Source organism: Astyanax mexicanus, unplaced genomic scaffold (assembly GCF_023375975.1).
Source record: "Astyanax mexicanus isolate ESR-SI-001 unplaced genomic scaffold, AstMex3_surface scaffold_45, whole genome shotgun sequence".
In the NCBI taxonomy this organism is placed as follows: domain Eukaryota; kingdom Metazoa; phylum Chordata; class Actinopteri; order Characiformes; family Acestrorhamphidae; genus Astyanax; species Astyanax mexicanus.
This window is the reverse complement of record NW_026040055.1, coordinates 102,621-124,434: the sequence shown is the minus strand read 5'-3', so window position 1 is coordinate 124,434 and position 21,814 is coordinate 102,621. Positions and strand designations below refer to the sequence as shown.

The 21,814-nt window shown below is 42.1% G+C and overlaps 1 protein-coding gene across 1 annotated transcript in view; it reads right to left on the bottom strand.

Moving 5' to 3' along the window:
• LOC107197426 (DNA topoisomerase 2-beta-like) overlaps positions 1 to 21,814 on the bottom strand; it is a 69,359-nt gene that overhangs the window by 3,317 nt on the left and 44,228 nt on the right. Inside the window, exons 23-29 of the mRNA XM_049473752.1 lie at positions 19,139 to 19,273; positions 18,845 to 19,045; positions 3,169 to 3,364; positions 2,033 to 2,121; positions 660 to 803; positions 495 to 578; positions 249 to 374 (exon numbers count right to left, since the gene is read on the bottom strand). Of these exons, the coding sequence (XP_049329709.1) occupies positions 249 to 374; positions 495 to 578; positions 660 to 803; positions 2,033 to 2,121; positions 3,169 to 3,364; positions 18,845 to 19,045; positions 19,139 to 19,273 (975 nt within the window). The remainder of the gene's footprint in view (positions 1 to 248; positions 375 to 494; positions 579 to 659; positions 804 to 2,032; positions 2,122 to 3,168; positions 3,365 to 18,844; positions 19,046 to 19,138; positions 19,274 to 21,814) is intronic.

Sequence of the window (21,814 nt, the reverse complement as noted above, 5' to 3'; positions counted from 1 at the left end):
AAGACGTTTCTCTTCTTTTTGCTAAAGCTGTAGATCCAGTATGAAGTGCTGAAGCTCCAGGCTGAGAGATAAGTGAAGGAACTTCAGTGCTGGAGACCAAATTAACCAGCTCAATTCCAGCAGCTGCACCAAAAATTAACCCTTCTATTATAACTGGAGTCGATTTAACCCTATTCAATATTTAATCTAATAATGTGTTTATTGATAAGATAAATCATTAAACTCTTATAAATCTGTATTAAACGCACCCCGGTGACACATTCCTGAGGCGTAGGCCAGGTCCGGTTCTTCCTCTTTACCTCCTCGGCTCCGCCCTCTTTCCCCTGAACCTGGGTCAGTGTGAGCTGGGACTCCTCCTGCTCCTGCTCCACTCGCTACAGATCAGAGATCAGCAGATCAGGCCAGTTCTAAAGTTGTAGAAACCTCCAGTAGAGGAGAAGATCAGAGAGACGTTCTCAGACTAACTGAAGAACCTCCTGCAGGTGCAGCTTTACCTCCAGCTCCTCTATGAAGGCAGCGAGATCCTCCCTCCACAGATCTGAAGCCTCCTTCCTCTGCAGCACCTTCAGCTCTGTGATCTACAGCAGAACAAGCAGAGTAAAAGTTGTAGAAATGAAAGATCTGCTGAAACGACTCCATCACTCTCGCCCTGCTGATACCTTCTCATCCCTCTGCCTCCAGAGCTCCTCCTTCTTCTCTGAGGTGAGGAACCACACGGGCATGTTCAGCAGGTAGTTGTAGTCCGGTCCTGAACCTCCTTCTTCCTCTTCCTCATCATCCTCTTCGGACTCTTCCTCCACTCCCTAGAAGAAACCAATGAGTCGGCTCAGAAAAGTGCGCTAATATCACTGAGCGGTGGTTGCTAAGGTGTTAGTGTTTGAATAGTGGTAGGTGTGGGGCATGGTGTGTAGAGCGTGTGAGTAATTACTAAGTGGTTGCTAAGATCTTGCTAAATGGTCGCTATGCTAGAACAATAGAACACTCATATTTAAGGTGATTGCCAAGGTATTTAGGTATTTAGATATTAGGTATTTTATTCAAGGTATTTAGTTGCTAAGGTATTCCAAGAGGTTATTAAGATGTTGGTAAATGGTTCCTATAAAGTTGCTGTCATAAATAAAGTGGTTACTAAGGTGATGCTAAGTAGTTACTAAGGTATTCCAAAAGGTTTCTAAGGTGTTGCTAACTGATTGCTAAGCATGCTCTAACTTTTCAGAAAGGGTTACTAGACAGTTGCTATCGTTTCTGAAATTGGTTGCTAGGCAATTGCTATAATTTCTAAAGTTGCTGCTAATGTGTTGCTAAGGTATTCCATGTTGTTGCTAAGATGTTAAGTGGTTGCTAGGTGGTTCTGATCATATTTGTGGTGGTTGCTAAGGTATTACAGATGGTAAGTGAGGTGTTGCTAGGCAGGTATTCCAGGTGGTTGCTAAGGTGTTGTTAAATGGTTGCGAGACAGTTGCTATCATATCTAAAGTATGTATGAAAGTCTTGCTAGGGAGTTGCTAAGGTGCTGCGCTAGGTGGTTCCTAAGGTGTTGCTAGGCACTTGCTATCATATCTAAATTGGTTACTAAGGTGTTGGAATGCAGTTGCTAAAGTATTCCAAGTTGTTGCTAAGATGGTTGCTAGGCAGTTTGCTATAATTTTAAAGTGGTTGCTAATGGGTTGCTATGCAGTTGCTAAGGTACTCCTGGTTGTTGCTAGGTGGTTCTGATCATATTTGTGGTAGTTGTTAAGGTGTTATTAAGCAGTTGCTAAAGTATAACAGGTGGTAAGTAAGGTGTTGCTAGGCAGTTGCTAAAGGACCAGGATCAGTTATTGATCCGTAAGGGCTTATCAGTAATCTGTATCAGTTATTGATCAGTTAGAGCTGATCAGTAATCAGTATCAGGATAAGTTATTGATCAGTAATGACTATTAGGATCAGTTATTGATCAGTTAGGGCTGATCAGTAATCAGAATCAGTTATTGATTATCTGGATGTGATTAGAGCGTTTGGTCTTCATATTCGGCTCCGGATCTCATCATACCTTCTCTTGGGCTCGTTTCCACACTTTAATATGGTCCGACTGATAACCCATCTTCTGCATCGCGATGATCGTCTCCTTACGAGTGTTTCCTGGAAGAAATCAGCCCACATTAATCAGACCTTCAGCACTGAGCTCCAGCAGCGCTGCAGAAACAGGAGAACCACGCTTGCCCATAGGCCGGGATAATAATTCCATATCGGTATTTATCGCGATAAGAAGTTTTTCAATAACGGTGATATCAGTTTAGTGATATATTGATATGTATTATTTACAGAATCACGGACAGGCGTTTTTCACTGGAGTCAGCTCGCCGCAGAGCCAAACACATTCTGCCCCCGTAGCTGGGCTACGTCAGTGCGTGATGATGTAATCACACAGGCACGTAGCCAAACAGGCTAGGCTAGGCTAGGTTAAAATGGCTAAGCTCGGGTCCGCTTCGCTACGCAGCTAAAATGTCTTGCGCTGGAGCCAAACGTTTTTCTTTTATGTATATAAAGGCTTCTTGTATTCTGGCTGAAGCACTTTTATAGCTTATGTTGTAACTAAGTTATTTATAGTTGATAAAGCCTTCCTAAATTTCCTTCGGGATAAATAAAGTATCTATCGATCTATAGGTTTGTTTATTTGAGTATATAATTTATTTATGTGTATAAAGGCTTCTTGTATTCTATATCCTAGTTGAAACACTTTTGTTTTAATCTGTTAAATTTGTTTACAAAGAATAAGAAGCTCTGCCTCTTTTGTAATTTCAAGTTATTTTTATTGGTAATAGTTATATAGGCTTGTGTTTGAAAGGGATGACATGTTATTATTTTGCTCTATGCAAATAATATTGAGCATTGATTTATTTTGACTACTTTTATTTCTAAAGTATTAAAGTTTTTGTGAAAGGAGGTTTCAAAGATTTCAGATTTCCATTAGATAGATAGATAGATAGATACAAAAAATACAAAAAGTGCAAATACACAGTCATATAATAATTTAAATTTGCAGTGCTGCAGGGATTGCAGGGATTCTTAGCAGTTTTCTGAGGCCTTCAAAGTATTTATATCGATATCGAAATTATATCGTATCGACCGAAATTTAAGAAATATATTGTGATATAAATTTTGGCCATATCGTCCAGCACTACATACCAAACACCAGAGTACGTTCATTCTTCTGCATAATGAACGCGGTCTGATTATGCAGGTTATTGATCTCAGCTTCCAGCATGCCGAGCAGCCGGTTCTTCCTCAGGACGTAGTATTTCAACCGCAGATCAAAGAAATCCCTCAGAATGTCCTGCACCAACTCGTACTTCTTCAGAAAACCCAGAACATCATACAACACCTGCAGCAGAGAAGAAGAAGAAGAAGAAGAAGAAGAAGAAGAAGAAGAAACACTGATTTAATCTCTATTAAACTCCTGTTCATTCTCCATCTCCACCATATACATAACAACTGATTCCTATTAAAAAATGAGACGTGTTTAAAGATATGTGTTTGGAGAGGTTGGTAGAGATGGTGTAGATGTTACAGTAGTAGATGTGAGTGTTTGGAGAGGTTGGTAGAGATGGTGTAGATGTTACAGTAGTAGATGTGAGTGTTTGGAGAGGTTGGTAGAGATGTTGTAGATGTTACAGTAGTAGATGTGAGTGTTTGGAGAGGTTGGTAGAGATGTTGTAGATGTTACAGTAGTAGATGTGAGTGGAGAGGTTGGTAGAGATGGTGTAGATGTTACAGTAGTAGATGTGAGTGTTTGGAGAGGTTGGTAGAGATGTTGTAGATGTTACAGTAGTAGATGTGAGTGTTTGGAGAGGTTGGTAGAGATGGTGTAGATTTTACAGTAGTAGATGTGAGTGTTTGGAGAGGTTGGTAGAGATGGTGTAGATGTTACAGTAGTAGATGTGAGTGTTTGGAGAGGTTGGTAGAGATGTTGTAGATGTTACAGTAGTAGATGTGAGTGTTTGGAGAGGTTGGTAGAGATGGTGTAGATTTTACAGTAGTAGATGTGAGTGTTTGGAGAGGTTGGTAGAGATGGTGTAGATGTTACAGTAGTAGATGTGAGTGTTTGGAGAGGTTGGTAGAGATGGTGTAGATGTTACAGTAGTAGATGTGAGTGTTTGGAGAGGTTGGTAGAGATGTTGTAGATGTTACAGTAGTAGATGTGAGTGTTTGGAGAGGTTGGTAGAGATGGTGTAGATGTTACAGTAGTAGATGTGAGTGTTTGGAGAGGTTGGTAGAGATGTTGTAGATGTTACAGTAGTAGATGTGAGTGTTTGGAGAGGTTGGTAGAGATGGTGTAGATGTTACAGTAGTAGATGTGAGTGTTTGGAGAGGTTGGTATAGATGTTGTAGATGTTACAGTAGTAGATGTGAGTGTTTGGAGAGGTTGGTAGAGATGTTGTAGATGTTACAGTAGTAGATGTGAGTGTTTGGAGAGGTTGGTAGAGGTGTTGTAGATGTTACAGTAGTAGATGTGAGTGTTTGGAGAGGTTGGTAGAGATGGTGTAGATGTTACAGTAGTAGATGTGAGTGTTTGGAGAGGTTGGTAGAGATGGTGTAGATTTTACAGTAGTAGATGTGAGTGTTTGGAGAGGTTGGTAGAGGTGTTGTAGATGTTACAGTAGTAGACGTGAGTGTTTGGAGAGGTTGGTAGAGGTGTTGTAGATGTTACAGTAGTAGATGTGAGTGTTTGGAGAGGTTGGTAGAGATGTTGTAGATGTTACAGTAGTAGATGTGAGTGTTTGGAGAGGTTGGTAGAGGTAGTGTAGATGTTACAGTAGTAGATGTGAGTGTTTGGAGAGGTTGGTAGAGATGGTGTAGATGTTACAGTAGTAGATGTGAGTGTTTGGAGAGGTTGGTAGAGGTAGTGTAGATGTTACAGTAGTAGATTTGAGTGTTTGGAGAGGTTGGTAGAGATGGTGTAGATGTTACAGTAGTAGATGTGAGTGGAGAGGTTGGTAGAGATGGTGTAGATGTTACAGTAGTAGATGTGAGTGTTTGGAGAGGTTGGTAGAGATGGTGTAGATGTTACAGTAGTAGATGTGAGTGTTTGGAGAGGTTGGTAGAGATGGTGTAGATGTTACAGTAGTAGATGTGAGTGTTTGGAGAGGTTGGTAGAGATGTTGTAGATGTTACAGTAGTAGATGTGAGTGTTTGGAGAGGTTTGTAGAGATGTAGATGTTACAGTAGTAGACGTGAGTGTTTGGAGAGGTTGGTAGAGATGTTGTAGATGTTACAGTAGTAGATGTGAGTGTTTGGAGAGGTTGGTAGAGATGGTGTAGATGTTACAGTAGTAGATGTGAGTGTTTGGAGAGGTTGGTAGAGATGGTGTAGATGTTACAGTAGTAGATGTGAGTGTTTGGAGAGGTTGGTAGAGATGGTGTAGATGTTACAGTAGTAGATGTGAGTGTTTGGAGAGGTTGGTAGAGATGTTGTAGATGTTACAGTAGTAGATGTGAGTGTTTGGAGAGGTTGGTAGAGGTGTTGTAGATGTTACAGTAGTAGATGTGAGTGTTTGGAGAGGTTGGTAGAGGTGTTGTAGATGTTACAGTAGTAGATGTGAGTGGAGAGGTTGGTAGAGATGTTGTAGATGTTACAGTAGTAGATGTGAGTGTTTGGAGAGGTTGGTAGAGATGTTGTAGATGTTACAGTAGTAGATGTGAGTGTTTGGAGAGGTTGGTAGAGATGTTGTAGATGTTACAGTAGTAGATGTGAGTGTTTGGAGAGGTTGGTAGAGATGTTGTAGATGTTACAGTAGTAGATGTGAGTGTTTGGAGAGGTTGGTAGAGGTGGTGTAGATGTTACAGTAGTAGATGTGTTTGGAGAGGTTGGTAGAGATGTTGTAGATGTTACAGTAGTAGATGTGAGTGTTTGGAGAGGTTGGTAGAGATGTTGTAGATGTTACAGTAGTAGATGTGAGTGTTTGGAGAGGTTGGTAGAGGTAGTGTAGATGTTACAGTAGTAGATGTGAGTGGAGAGGTTGGTAGAGATGTTGTAGATGTTACAGTAGTAGATGTGAGTGTTTGGAGAGGTTGGTAGAGGTAGTGTAGATGTTACAGTAGTATATGTGAGTGGAGAGGTTGGTAGAGATGGTGTAGATGTTACAGTAGTAGATGTGAGTGTTTGGAGAGGTTGGTAGAGGTGTTGTAGATGTTACAGTAGTAGATGTGAGTGTTTGGAGAGGTTGGTAGAGATGGTGTAGATGTTACAGTAGTAGATGTGAGTTTTTGGAGAGGTTGGTAGAGGTGTTGTAGATGTTACAGTAGTATATGTGAGTGGAGAGGTTGGTAGAGATGGTGTAGATGTTACAGTAGTAGATGTGAGTGTTTGGAGAGGTTGGTAGAGATGGTGTAGATGTTACAGTAGTAGATGTGAGTGTTTGGAGAGGTTGGTAGAGATGTTGTAGATGTTACAGTAGTAGATGTGAGTGTTTGGAGAGGTTTGTAGAGATGTAGATGTTACAGTAGTAGACGTGAGTGTTTGGAGAGGTTGGTAGAGATGGTGTAGATGTTACAGTAGTAGATGTGAGTGTTTGGAGAGGTTTGTAGAGATGTAGATGTTACAGTAGTAGATGTGAGTGTTTGGAGAGGTTGGTAGAGATGGTGTAGATGTTACAGTAGTAGATGTGAGTGTTTGGAGAGGTTGGTAGAGATGGTGTAGATGTTACAGTAGTAGATGTGAGTGTTTGGAGAGGTTTGTAGAGATGTAGATGTTACAGTAGTAGATGTGAGTGTTTGGAGAGGTTGGTAGAGATGGTGTAGATGTTACAGTAGTAGATGTGAGTGTTTGGAGAGGTTGGTAGAGATGGTGTAGATGTTACAGTAGTAGATGTGAGTGTTTGGAGAGGTTGGTAGAGGTAGTGTAGATGTTACAGTAGTAGATGTGAGTGTTTGGAAAGGTTGGTAGAGGTGTTGTAGATGTTACAGTAGTAGATGTGAGTGTTTGGAGAGGTTGGTAGAGATGTTGTAGATGTTACAGTAGTAGATGTGAGTGTTTGGAGAGGTTGGTAGAGATGGTGTAGATGTTACAGTAGTAGATGTGAGTGTTTGGAGAGGTTGGTAGAGATGTTGTAGATGTTACAGTAGTAGATGTGAGTGTTTGGAGAGGTTGGTAGAGATGGTGTAGATGTTACAGTAGTAGATGTGAGTGTTTGGAGAGGTTGGTATAGATGTTGTAGATGTTACAGTAGTAGATGTGAGTGTTTGGAGAGGTTGGTAGAGATGTTGTAGATGTTACAGTAGTAGATGTGAGTGTTTGGAGAGGTTGGTAGAGGTGTTGTAGATGTTACAGTAGTAGATGTGAGTGTTTGGAGAGGTTGGTAGAGGTGTTGTAGATGTTACAGTAGTAGATGTGAGTGTTTGGAGAGGTTGGTAGAGGTGTTGTAGATGTTACAGTAGTAGATGTGAGTGTTTGGAGAGGTTGGTATAGATGGTGTAGATGTTACAGTAGTAGATGTGAGTGTTTGGAGAGGTTGGTAGAGGTAGTGTAGATGTTACAGTAGTAGATGTGAGTGTTTGGAGAGGTTGGTAGAGGTAGTGTAGATGTTACAGTAGTAGATGTGAGTGTTTGAAGAGGTTGGTAGAGATGGTGTAGATGTTACAGTAGTAGATGTGAGTGTTTGGAGAGGTTGGTAGAGATGTTGTAGATGTTACAGTAGTAGATGTGAGTGTTTGGAGAGGTTGGTAGAGGTGGTGTAGATGTTACAGTAGTAGATGTGAGTGTTTGGAGAGGTTGGTAGAGATGTTGTAGATGTTACAGTAGTAGATGTGAGTGTTTGGAGAGGTTGGTAGAGGTGTTGTAGATGTTACAGTAGTAGATGTGAGTGTTTGGAGAGGTTGGTAGAGATGGTGTAGATGTTACAGTAGTAGATGTGAGTGTTTGGAGAGGTTGGTAGAGATGGTGTAGATTTTACAGTAGTAGATGTGAGTGTTTGGAGAGGTTGGTAGAGGTGTTGTAGATGTTACAGTAGTAGACGTGAGTGTTTGGAGAGGTTGGTAGAGGTGTTGTAGATGTTACAGTAGTAGACGTGAGTGTTTGGAGAGGTTGGTAGAGGTGTTGTAGATGTTACAGTAGTAGACGTGAGTGTTTGGAGAGGTTGGTAGAGGTGTTGTAGATGTTACAGTAGTAGATGTGAGTGTTTGGAGAGGTTGGTAGAGATGTTGTAGATGTTACAGTAGTAGATGTGAGTGTTTGGAGAGGTTGGTAGAGGTAGTGTAGATGTTACAGTAGTAGATGTGAGTGTTTGGAGAGGTTGGTAGAGGTGTTGTAGATGTTACAGTAGTAGATGTGAGTGTTTGGAGAGGTTGGTAGAGATGGTGTAGATGTTACAGTAGTAGATGTGAGTGTTTGGAGAGGTTGGTAGAGGTGTTGTAGATGTTACAGTAGTAGATGTGAGTGTTTGGAGAGGTTGGTAGAGATGGTGTAGATGTTACAGTAGTAGATGTGAGTGTTTGGAGAGGTTGGTAGAGATGTTGTAGATGTTACAGTAGTAGATGTGAGTGTTTGGAGAGGTTGGTAGAGATGTTGTAGATGTTACAGTAGTAGATGTGAGTGTTTGGAGAGGTTGGTAGAGATGGTGTAGATGTTACAGTAGTAGATGTGAGTGTTTGGAGAGGTTGGTAGAGATGTTGTAGATGTTACAGTAGTAGATGTGAGTGTTTGGAGAGGTTGGTAGAGATGGTGTAGATGTTACAGTAGTAGATGTGAGTGTTTGGAGAGGTTGGTAGAGATGTTGTAGATGTTACAGTAGTAGATGTGAGTGTTTGGAGAGGTTGGTAGAGATGGTGTAGATGTTACAGTAGTAGATGTGAGTGTTTGGAGAGGTTGGTAGAGATGGTGTAGATGTTACAGTAGTAGATGTGAGTGTTTGGAGAGGTTGGTAGAGATGGTGTAGATGTTACAGTAGTAGATGTGAGTGTTTGGAGAGGTTGGTAGAGATGGTGTAGATGTTACAGTAGTAGATGTGAGTGTTTGGAGAGGTTGGTAGAGATGGTGTAGATGTTACAGTAGTAGATGTGAGTGTTTGGAGAGGTTGGTAGAGATGGTGTAGATGTTACAGTAGTAGATGTGAGTGTTTGGAGAGGTTGGTAGAGGTGTTGTAGATGTTACAGTAGTAGATGTGAGTGTTTGGAGAGGTTGGTAGAGGTGTTGTAGATGTTACAGTAGTAGATGTGAGTGTTTGGAGAGGTTGGTAGAGGTGTTGTAGATGTTACAGTAGTAGATGTGAGTGGAGAGGTTGGTAGAGATGTTGTAGATGTTACAGTAGTAGATGTGAGTGTTTGGAGAGGTTGGTAGAGATGTTGTAGATGTTACAGTAGTAGATGTGAGTGTTTGGAGAGGTTGGTAGAGATGTTGTAGATGTTACAGTAGTAGATGTGAGTGTTTGGAGAGGTTGGTAGAGATGTTGTAGATGTTACAGTAGTAGATGTGAGTGTTTGGAGAGGTTGGTAGAGGTGTTGTAGATGTTACAGTAGTAGATGTGAGTGTTTGGAGAGGTTGGTAGAGATGGTGTAGATGTTACAGTAGTAGATGTGAGTTTTTGGAGAGGTTGGTAGAGGTGTTGTAGATGTTACAGTAGTATATGTGAGTGGAGAGGTTGGTAGAGATGGTGTAGATGTTACAGTAGTAGATGTGAGTGTTTGGAGAGGTTGGTAGAGATGGTGTAGATGTTACAGTAGTAGATGTGAGTGTTTGGAGAGGTTGGTAGAGATGGTGTAGATGTTACAGTAGTAGATGTGAGTGTTTGGAGAGGTTGGTAGAGATGTTGTAGATGTTACAGTAGTAGATGTGAGTGTTTGGAGAGGTTGGTAGAGATGGTGTAGATGTTACAGTAGTAGATGTGAGTGTTTGGAGAGGTTGGTAGAGATGTTGTAGATGTTACAGTAGTAGATGTGAGTGTTTGGAGAGGTTTGTAGAGATGTAGATGTTACAGTAGTAGACGTGAGTGTTTGGAGAGGTTTGTAGAGATGGTGTAGATGTTACAGTAGTAGATGTGAGTGTTTGGAGAGGTTGGTAGAGATGGTGTAGATGTTACAGTAGTAGATGTGAGTGTTTGGAGAGGTTGGTAGAGGTGTTGTAGATGTTACAGTAGTAGATGTGAGTGTTTGGAGAGGTTGGTAGAGATGGTGTAGATGTTACAGTAGTAGATGTGAGTGTTTGGAAAGGTTGGTAGAGATGTTGTAGATGTTACAGTAGTAGATGTGAGTGTTTGGAGAGGTTGGTAGAGATGTTGTAGATGTTACAGTAGTAGATGTGAGTGTTTGGAGAGGTTGGTAGAGGTGGTGTAGATGTTACAGTAGTAGATGTGAGTGTTTGGAGAGGTTGGTAGAGATGGTGTAGATGTTACAGTAGTAGATGTGAGTGTTTGGAGAGGTTGGTAGAGATGGTGTAGATGTTACAGTAGTAGATGTGAGTGTTTGGAGAGGTTGGTAGAGATGGTGTAGATGTTACAGTAGTAGATGTGAGTGTTTGGAGAGGTTGGTAGAGGTAGTGTAGATGTTACAGTAGTAGATGTGAGTGTTTGGAAAGGTTGGTAGAGGTGTTGTAGATGTTACAGTAGTAGATGTGAGTGTTTGGAGAGGTTGGTAGAGATGTTGTAGATGTTACAGTAGTAGATGTGAGTGTTTGGAGAGGTTGGTAGAGGTGTTGTAGATGTTACAGTAGTAGATGTGAGTGTTTGGAGAGGTTGGTAGAGATGGTGTAGATGTTACAGTAGTAGATGTGAGTGTTTGGAAAGGTTGGTAGAGATGTTGTAGATGTTACAGTAGTAGATGTGAGTGTTTGGAGAGGTTGGTAGAGGTGGTGTAGATGTTACAGTAGTAGATGTGAGTGTTTGGAGAGGTTGGTAGAGGTGTTGTAGATGTTACAGTAGTAGATGTGAGTGTTTGGAGAGGTTGGTAGAGATGGTGTAGATGTTACAGTAGTAGATGTGAGTGTTTGGAGAGGTTGGTAGAGGTAGTGTAGATGTTACAGTAGTAGATGTGAGTGTTTGGAAAGGTTGGTAGAGATGTTGTAGATGTTACAGTAGTAGATGTGAGTGTTTGGAGAGGTTGGTAGAGATGTTGTAGATGTTACAGTAGTAGATGTGAGTGTTTGGAGAGGTTGGTAGAGATGGTGTAGATGTTACAGTAGTAGATGTGAGTGTTTGGAGAGGTTGGTAGAGATGTTGTAGATGTTACAGTAGTAGATGTGAGTGTTTGGAGAGGTTGGTAGAGATGGTGTAGATGTTACAGTAGTAGATGTGAGTGTTTGGAGAGGTTGGTAGAGGTGTTGTAGATGTTACAGTAGTAGATGTGAGTGTTTGGAGAGGTTGCTAGAGATGGTGTAGATGTTACAGTAGTAGATGTGAGTGTTTGGAGAGGTTGGTAGAGGTAGTGTAGATGTTACAGTAGTAGATGTGAGTGGAGAGGTTGGTAGAGATGTTGTAGATGTTACAGTAGTAGATGTGAGTGTTTGGAGAGGTTGGTAGAGGTGTTGTAGATGTTACAGTAGTAGATGTGAGTGGAGAGGTTGGTAGAGATGTTGTAGATGTTACAGTAGTAGATGTGAGTGTTTGGAGAGGTTGGTAGAGATGTTGTAGATGTTACAGTAGTAGATGTCAGTGTTTGGAGAGGTTGGTAGAGATGGTGTAGATGTTACAGTAGTAGATGTGAGTGTTTGGAGAGGTTGGTAGAGGTGTTGTAGATGTTACAGTAGTAGATGTGAGTGTTTGGAGAGGTTGGTAGAGGTGGTGTAGATGTTACAGTAGTAGATGTGAGTGTTTGGAGAGGTTGGTAGAGATGGTGTAGATGTTACAGTAGTAGATGTGAGTGTTTGGAGAGGTTGGTAGAGATGTTGTAGATGTTACAGTAGTAGATGTGAGTGTTTGGAGAGGTTTGTAGAGATGTAGATGTTACAGTAGTAGACGTGAGTGTTTGGAGAGGTTGGTAGAGATGGTGTAGATGTTACAGTAGTAGATGTGAGTGTTTGGAGAGGTTTGTAGAGATGTAGATGTTACAGTAGTAGATGTGAGTGTTTGGAGAGGTTGGTAGAGATGGTGTAGATGTTACAGTAGTAGATGTGAGTGTTTGGAGAGGTTGGTAGAGATGGTGTAGATGTTACAGTAGTAGATGTGAGTGTTTGGAGAGGTTTGTAGAGATGTAGATGTTACAGTAGTAGATGTGAGTGTTTGGAGAGGTTGGTAGAGATGGTGTAGATGTTACAGTAGTAGATGTGAGTGTTTGGAGAGGTTGGTAGAGATGGTGTAGATGTTACAGTAGTAGATGTGAGTGTTTGGAGAGGTTGGTAGAGGTAGTGTAGATGTTACAGTAGTAGATGTGAGTGTTTGGAAAGGTTGGTAGAGGTGTTGTAGATGTTACAGTAGTAGATGTGAGTGTTTGGAGAGGTTGGTAGAGATGTTGTAGATGTTACAGTAGTAGATGTGAGTGTTTGGAGAGGTTGGTAGAGATGGTGTAGATGTTACAGTAGTAGATGTGAGTGTTTGGAGAGGTTGGTAGAGATGTTGTAGATGTTACAGTAGTAGATGTGAGTGTTTGGAGAGGTTGGTAGAGGTGTTGTAGATGTTACAGTAGTAGATGTGAGTGTTTGGAGAGGTTGGTAGAGGTGTTGTAGATGTTACAGTAGTAGATGTGAGTGTTTGGAGAGGTTGGTAGAGGTGTTGTAGATGTTACAGTAGTAGATGTGAGTGTTTGGAGAGGTTGGTATAGATGGTGTAGATGTTACAGTAGTAGATGTGAGTGTTTGGAGAGGTTGGTAGAGGTAGTGTAGATGTTACAGTAGTAGATGTGAGTGTTTGGAGAGGTTGGTAGAGGTAGTGTAGATGTTACAGTAGTAGATGTGAGTGTTTGGAGAGGTTGGTAGAGATGGTGTAGATGTTACAGTAGTAGATGTGAGTGTTTGGAGAGGTTGGTAGAGATGTTGTAGATGTTACAGTAGTAGATGTGAGTGTTTGGAGAGGTTGGTAGAGGTGGTGTAGATGTTACAGTAGTAGATGTGAGTGTTTGGAGAGGTTGGTAGAGATGTTGTAGATGTTACAGTAGTAGATGTGAGTGTTTGGAGAGGTTGGTAGAGGTGTTGTAGATGTTACAGTAGTAGATGTGAGTGTTTGGAGAGGTTGGTAGAGATGGTGTAGATGTTACAGTAGTAGATGTGAGTGTTTGGAGAGGTTGGTAGAGATGGTGTAGATTTTACAGTAGTAGATGTGAGTGTTTGGAGAGGTTGGTAGAGGTGTTGTAGATGTTACAGTAGTAGACGTGAGTGTTTGGAGAGGTTGGTAGAGGTGTTGTAGATGTTACAGTAGTAGATGTGAGTGTTTGGAGAGGTTGGTAGAGGTGTTGTAGATGTTACAGTAGTAGACGTGAGTGTTTGGAGAGGTTGGTAGAGGTGTTGTAGATGTTACAGTAGTAGATGTGAGTGTTTGGAGAGGTTGGTAGAGATGTTGTAGATGTTACAGTAGTAGATGTGAGTGTTTGGAGAGGTTGGTAGAGGTAGTGTAGATGTTACAGTAGTAGATGTGAGTGTTTGGAGAGGTTGGTAGAGGTGTTGTAGATGTTACAGTAGTAGATGTGAGTGTTTGGAGAGGTTGGTAGAGATGGTGTAGATGTTACAGTAGTAGATGTGAGTGTTTGGAGAGGTTGGTAGAGGTGTTGTAGATGTTACAGTAGTAGATGTGAGTGTTTGGAGAGGTTGGTAGAGATGGTGTAGATGTTACAGTAGTAGATGTGAGTGTTTGGAGAGGTTGGTAGAGATGTTGTAGATGTTACAGTAGTAGATGTGAGTGTTTGGAGAGGTTGGTAGAGATGTTGTAGATGTTACAGTAGTAGATGTGAGTGTTTGGAGAGGTTGGTAGAGATGGTGTAGATGTTACAGTAGTAGATGTGAGTGTTTGGAGAGGTTGGTAGAGATGTTGTAGATGTTACAGTAGTAGATGTGAGTGTTTGGAGAGGTTGGTAGAGATGGTGTAGATGTTACAGTAGTAGATGTGAGTGTTTGGAGAGGTTGGTAGAGATGTTGTAGATGTTACAGTAGTAGATGTGAGTGTTTGGAGAGGTTGGTAGAGATGGTGTAGATGTTACAGTAGTAGATGTGAGTGTTTGGAGAGGTTGGTAGAGATGGTGTAGATGTTACAGTAGTAGATGTGAGTGTTTGGAGAGGTTGGTAGAGATGGTGTAGATGTTACAGTAGTAGATGTGAGTGTTTGGAGAGGTTGGTAGAGATGGTGTAGATGTTACAGTAGTAGATGTGAGTGTTTGGAGAGGTTGGTAGAGATGGTGTAGATGTTACAGTAGTAGATGTGAGTGTTTGGAGAGGTTGGTAGAGATGGTGTAGATGTTACAGTAGTAGATGTGAGTGTTTGGAGAGGTTGGTAGAGGTGTTGTAGATGTTACAGTAGTAGATGTGAGTGTTTGGAGAGGTTGGTAGAGGTGTTGTAGATGTTACAGTAGTAGATGTGAGTGTTTGGAGAGGTTGGTAGAGGTGTTGTAGATGTTACAGTAGTAGATGTGAGTGGAGAGGTTGGTAGAGATGTTGTAGATGTTACAGTAGTAGATGTGAGTGTTTGGAGAGGTTGGTAGAGATGTTGTAGATGTTACAGTAGTAGATGTGAGTGTTTGGAGAGGTTGGTAGAGATGTTGTAGATGTTACAGTAGTAGATGTGAGTGTTTGGAGAGGTTGGTAGAGATGTTGTAGATGTTACAGTAGTAGATGTGAGTGTTTGGAGAGGTTGGTAGAGGTGTTGTAGATGTTACAGTAGTAGATGTGAGTGTTTGGAGAGGTTGGTAGAGATGGTGTAGATGTTACAGTAGTAGATGTGAGTTTTTGGAGAGGTTGGTAGAGGTGTTGTAGATGTTACAGTAGTATATGTGAGTGGAGAGGTTGGTAGAGATGGTGTAGATGTTACAGTAGTAGATGTGAGTGTTTGGAGAGGTTGGTAGAGATGGTGTAGATGTTACAGTAGTAGATGTGAGTGTTTGGAGAGGTTGGTAGAGATGGTGTAGATGTTACAGTAGTAGATGTGAGTGTTTGGAGAGGTTGGTAGAGATGTTGTAGATGTTACAGTAGTAGATGTGAGTGTTTGGAGAGGTTTGTAGAGATGTAGATGTTACAGTAGTAGACGTGAGTGTTTGGAGAGGTTGGTAGAGATGGTGTAGATGTTACAGTAGTAGATGTGAGTGTTTGGAGAGGTTTGTAGAGATGTAGATGTTACAGTAGTAGATGTGAGTGTTTGGAGAGGTTGGTAGAGATGGTGTAGATGTTACAGTAGTAGATGTGAGTGTTTGGAGAGGTTGGTAGAGATGGTGTAGATGTTACAGTAGTAGATGTGAGTGTTTGGAGAGGTTGGTAGAGGTAGTGTAGATGTTACAGTAGTAGATGTGAGTGTTTGGAAAGGTTGGTAGAGGTGTTGTAGATGTTACAGTAGTAGATGTGAGTGTTTGGAGAGGTTGGTAGAGATGTTGTAGATGTTACAGTAGTAGATGTGAGTGTTTGGAGAGGTTGGTAGAGGTGTTGTAGATGTTACAGTAGTAGATGTGAGTGTTTGGAGAGGTTGGTAGAGATGGTGTAGATGTTACAGTAGTAGATGTGAGTGTTTGGAAAGGTTGGTAGAGATGTTGTAGATGTTACAGTAGTAGATGTGAGTGTTTGGAGAGGTTGGTAGAGGTGGTGTAGATGTTACAGTAGTAGATGTGAGTGTTTGGAGAGGTTGGTAGAGGTGTTGTAGATGTTACAGTAGTAGATGTGAGTGTTTGGAGAGGTTGGTAGAGATGGTGTAGATGTTACAGTAGTAGATGTGAGTGTTTGGAGAGGTTGGTAGAGGTAGTGTAGATGTTACAGTAGTAGATGTGAGTGTTTGGAAAGGTTGGTAGAGATGTTGTAGATGTTACAGTAGTAGATGTGAGTGTTTGGAGAGGTTGGTAGAGATGTTGTAGATGTTACAGTAGTAGATGTGAGTGTTTGGAGAGGTTGGTAGAGATGGTGTAGATGTTACAGTAGTAGATGTGAGTGTTTGGAGAGGTTGGTAGAGATGTTGTAGATGTTACAGTAGTAGATGTGAGTGTTTGGAGAGGTTGGTAGAGATGTTGTAGATGTTACAGTAGTAGATGTGAGTGGAGAGGTTGGTAGAGATGTTGTAGATGTTACAGTAGTAGATGTGAGTGTTTGGAGAGGTTGGTAGAGGTGTTGTAGATGTTACAGTAGTAGATGTGAGTGGAGAGGTTGGTAGAGATGTTGTAGATGTTACAGTAGTAGATGTGAGTGTTTGGAGAGGTTGGTAGAGATGTTGTAGATGTTACAGTAGTAGATGTCAGTGTTTGGAGAGGTTGGTAGAGATGGTGTAGATGTTACAGTAGTAGATGTGAGTGTTTGGAGAGGTTGGTAGAGGTGTTGTAGATGTTACAGTAGTAGATGTGAGTGTTTGGAGAGGTTGGTAGAGGTGGTGTAGATGTTACAGTAGTAGATGTGAGTGTTTGGAGAGGTTGGTAGAGATGGTGTAGATGTTACAGTAGTAGATGTGAGTGTTTGGAGAGGTTGGTAGAGATGGTGTAGATGTTACAGTAGTAGATGTGAGTGTTTGGAGAGGTTGGTAGAGATGGTGTAGATGTTACAGTAGTAGATGTGAGTGTTTGGAGAGGTTGGTATAGATGTTGTAGATGTTACAGTAGTAGATGTGAGTGTTTGGAGAGGTTGGTAGAGATGGTGTAGATGTTACAGTAGTAGACGTGAGTGTTTGGAGAGGTTTGTAGAGATGTAGATGTTACAGTAGTAGATGTGAGTGTTTGGAGAGGTTGGTAGAGATGTTGTAGATGTTACAGTAGTAGATGTGAGTGTTTGGAGAGGTTGGTAGAGATGGTGTAGATTTTACAGTAGTATATGTGAGTGGAGAGGTTGGTAGAGATGGTGTAGATTTTACAGTAGTAGATGTGAGTGTTTGGAAAGGTTGGTAGAGGTGTTGTAGATGTTACAGTAGTAGATGTGAGTGTTTGGAGAGGTTTGTAGAGATGTAGATGTTACAGTAGTAGATGTGAGTGTTTGGAGAGGTTTGTAGAGATGTAGATGTTACAGTAGTAGATGTGAGTGGAGAGGTTGGTAGAGATGGTGTAGATGTTACAGTAGTAGATGTGAGTGTTTGGAGAGGTTGGTAGAGATGTTGTAGATGTTACAGTAGTAGATGTGAGTGTTTGGAGAGGTTGGTAGAGATGGTGTAGATTTTACAGTAGTATATGTGAGTGGAGAGGTTGGTAGAGATGGTGTAGATGTTACAGTAGTAGATGTGAGTGTTTGGAGAGGTTGGTAGAGGTGTTGTAGATGTTACAGTAGTAGATGTGAGTGTTTGGAGAGGTTGGTAGAGATGTTGTAGATGTTACAGTAGTAGATGTGAGTGTTTGGAGAGGTTGGTAGAGATGTTGTAGATGTTACAGTAGTAGATGTCAGTGTTTGGAGAGGTTGGTAGAGATGGTGTAGATGTTACAGTAGTAGATGTGAGTGTTTGGAGAGGTTGGTAGAGGTGTTGTAGATGTTACAGTAGTAGATGTCAGTGTTTGGAGAGGTTGGTAGAGATGGTGTAGATGTTACAGTAGTAGATGTGAGTGTTTGGAGAGGTTGGTAGAGATGTTGTAGATGTTACAGTAGTAGATGTGAGTGTTTGGAGAGGTTGGTAGAGATGGTGTAGATGTTACAGTAGTAGATGTGAGTGTTTGGAGAGGTTGGTAGAGATGTTGTAGATGTTACAGTAGTAGATGTGAGTGTTTGGAGAGGTTGGTAGAGATGGTGTAGATGTTACAGTAGTAGATGTGAGTGTTTGGAGAGGTTGGTAGAGGTGTTGTAGATGTTACAGTAGTAGATGTGAGTGTTTGGAGAGGTTGGTAGAGGTGTTGTAGATGTTACAGTAGTAGATGTGAGTGTTTGGAGAGGTTTGTAGAGATGTTGTAGATGTTACAGTAGTAGATGTGAGTGTTTGGAGAGGTTGGTAGAGATGGTGTAGATTTTACAGTAGTATATGTGAGTGGAGAGGTTGGTAGAGATGGTGTAGATTTTACAGTAGTATATGTGAGTGGAGAGGTTGGTAGAGATGTTGTAGATGTTACAGTAGTAGATGTGAGTGGAGAGGTTGGTAGAGATGGTGTAGATGTTACAGTAGTAGATGTGAGTGTTTGGAGAGGTTGGTAGAGATGGTGTAGATGTTACAGTAGTAGATGTGAGTGTTTGGAGAGGTTGGTAGAGGCGTTGTAGATGTTACAGTAGTAGATGTGAGTGTTTGGAGAGGTTGGTAGAGATGGTGTCGATGTTACAGTAGTAGATGTGAGTGTTTGGAGAGGTTGGTAGAGGTGTTGTAGATGTTACAGTAGTAGATGTGAGTGTTTGGAGAGGTTGGTAGAGATGGTGTAGATGTTACAGTAGTAGATGTGAGTGTTTGGAGAGGTTGGTAGAGATGGTGTAGATGTTACAGTAGTAGATGTGAGTGTTTGGAGAGGTTGGTAGAGATGGTGTAGATGTTACAGTAGTAGATGTGAGTGTTTGGAGAGGTTGGTAGAGATGGTGTAGATGTTACAGTAGTAGATGTGAGTGTTTGGAGAGGTTGGTAGAGATGGTGTAGATGTTACAGTAGTAGATGTGAGTGTTTGGAGAGGTTGGTAGAGATGGTGTAGATGTTACAGTAGTAGATGTGAGTGTTTGGAGAGGTTGGTAGAGGTGTTGTAGATGTTACAGTAGTAGATGTGAGTGTTTGGAGAGGTTGGTAGAGATGGTGTAGATGTTACAGTAGTAGATGTGAGTGTTTGGAGAGGTTTGTAGAGATGTTGTAGATGTTACAGTAGACGTGTGGTTCTGTTTGTACCATATGTTTGCAGTCGAGGCGGTTCTGCAGTCTGAAGATCTTGTGCAGACCTACAGCAGCAGCAGCTTGGAGCGTCTCCTCGGTCATTTTCACCACAAAGCGCACCGTGTTGTCGGTGTGCTGCTCCTCGTAGTCGGTGATCAGGGCCGGTTCTTCCTCAGAGCCGTTCAGCATCTCCTCCAGCACCGTCTCTTTGTAGGTCTGAGGAAGAGAACGGTTCACAGCTGTTCTCAGAACAGCAGCTTCTCCTCCAGACGCTCCACATGCTTATAGTTCTACTGCTGTTCTACTGACCTGAGTCCAGCTTTTCACAGGCAGCTCCGAGATAACGATAGTGGTGGAGTCCATGATCTCCACCTCTCCACTGATCATGTACTGGTTCTGCCCCAGCTCCTCAACGGTTCCCCTGAATCCCTTATAGCTGGGAAGCTGAATGAGAGAGAGGGAGAGAGAGAGAGAGGGAGAAAGAGAGAGGGAGAGAGAAAGAGAGAGACGGGGAGAAAGAGAGAGGGAGAGAGAGAGAGAGAGAGAGAAAGGGAGAAAGAGAGAGGGAGAGAGAGGGAGAGAGGGAGAGAGAGAGAGAGGGAAAGAGAGAGACGGGGATAAAGAGAGAGAGAGAGAGAGAGACGGGGAGAGACAGGGAGAGGGAGAGAGAGAGAGAGACTTTGACACCCTTTATTTTTACTATTAAAAATCTACATTACACAAAAAAACAAAAAACAAAACAAAAAAACACTTTTTTTTTTAAGTAAAGACTATATCATCTTCATAAACAGAGCATAAAACATCTCCTTGGGCCCACACATGACAAAATTCCTCAATTCTATGAGTCATCTTAAAAAAAACAAAATCAATTTTCAATCTAATCTTTATCAGAGTTTTAAGCCTGTCTCCAGCATCCTGCGAGCCACACCCCTTCATTTTGTTCTTCCTAGACAGCCACACAGCCAGCTTGGCCTGACCCAGTATAAAATTCAATAAAACAAGTATTCTTCTCTGTGAAACTTTATATCTCGGCCCAAACAAATACATTGGCTCATTAAAAACTACACCATATGCGCCAAACCAATCTCTGAGCAACATGAACATAGCAGCCAACCTTGTGCATCGTAAAAAAAGATGCTCAAGTGTTTCCTCTCTGCCACAGAACACACACAAACTGCTAACAGTGGGGTCGATGTGTGCTACGTGTCTGTTTGTGGCCACGGCCCCATGTACTATCTGCCACTGTAGATCAGCCGCTCGCTTCTCTATAGGGGGTTTGTACAGGGACCTCCAGCAGCCTCGTGGGGAAGAACCCGGGTCCAAAACCCCCAACCATCTAGTCTCCTTCAACCCAGTCAGGGACCGTTGATGTTGTACCTTGACACACGTCTCGTACAGAGCCTTCTTTGTGGCTGCCACCAAAGACGACAGCTGTGGTCTCTGAAAGGTCAGAATAGATCCTTCCACCTCCTGAAAATCCACTGCCGCTGCAGAGATGGATACAGATAGAGGAGGTGACACATCTTCAACAGCGTTTCGTCCCCACTCCTCCCTGAAGCGTGAGGGGAGAGCAGCGATCACCTCACCCAGAAGCCTCTCCATCAGACGGTTGGACTGGACACCAGTCTCTGCACACAGGTCATCTGCAGTTTTCCAGATTCCACCAGATCTCAGTCCATCAACAGTGGTAATCCCTGCTCGTTGGAGGCGCTGTCATAAATATCTGGAGTCTAAAATTTTGATTTTATGAGAGGGTTATTAAACAATGGCTCGTCCTTAATGGTAGTAAAAACAGACTGGTAAAAAAGAGATGTTGTTGAACAATTCATTTTATTTACACGTAGAATAAAGAGATGCTTATCAATGCTAAGCCATGCCCTCCACTCGCTGCAATAAAGCACAGGCAGGGCCAGCCCAAGCCAGTCCATCTCCACATAAAAGTCTTTGCACAGTCTGTAATCGAAAAGTTTTAATTCGGCTTGACAGATCAATCAGGCCCTGCCCCCCCTCCTGCAGCGGCAGGTAGAGTCCAGTGCTGGCCTGACCAGAAGAAATTCACGATCTGCCTCTGTATGTCCTTAATGAGGGCATCAGGAGGTTCTAGAACTGTCACTCGGTGCCACAGCATAGAAGCTATAAGGTTATTGGCCACCAGTACCCTCCCCCTATAGGACAGCTGTGGCAGGACCCAGGTCCACTTAGACAACTTAGCACACACCTTTTCCACAATACCATCCCAGTTCTTCTGCAGAAAATGTGACGTTCCCAAAAACACTCCTAGATACTTCAGGCCTTCTCTGCCCCACTGCAGATTACCTGGTAATGTAGGGGGTGCAGCCCTCTGCCACTGCCATGCTAAAAAAGTCTCACATTTATCCCAGTTTACTTTCGCTGAGGAGGCACTTGCATAAATATCTAAAGCTCTACGAAGAGCTTGAACATCAGCCTGACTGATTTGGGTGTATTATAGTGTGTAAGCAAAGTTTCAGTCTATTTGCAAGACATTTTGCTAAAATCTTGTAGTCCGTACATAAAAGCGACACTGGCCTCCAGTTCTTTAAAAGTCCCAGATCCCCTTTCTTAGGCAGCAGTGAGAGTACAGCCCGTGAAGAAGACACCGGTAACCTGCCTTCAATAAAAACAGCTCTAAAAACCTCAAGCAGGTCTTCTCCAAAAAAATCCCAAAAAGATTAAAAAAAATTCAGCAGGAATGCCGTCAATCCCAGGAGCACGTCCAGAAGTTAATTCCTGTACAGCAGTGGCCAGATCCTGCAGCTGTAGATGTAGCCTGCTCCTCAGTGATCTTGGGCAGATCATGCAAGAGTTCCTCCCTGCATGAAGAATTACAGTCAACAGCTCCATACAAATCCATAAAAAAGTCTGTAGCAAGTTTCCTCATTTCAGTTGGAAGAGAAGTCCCACGTCCATCTGGAGACTGGAGGTACAGCATTTTATTCTGACGTTGAACCTTTTTTGTTAAATTAA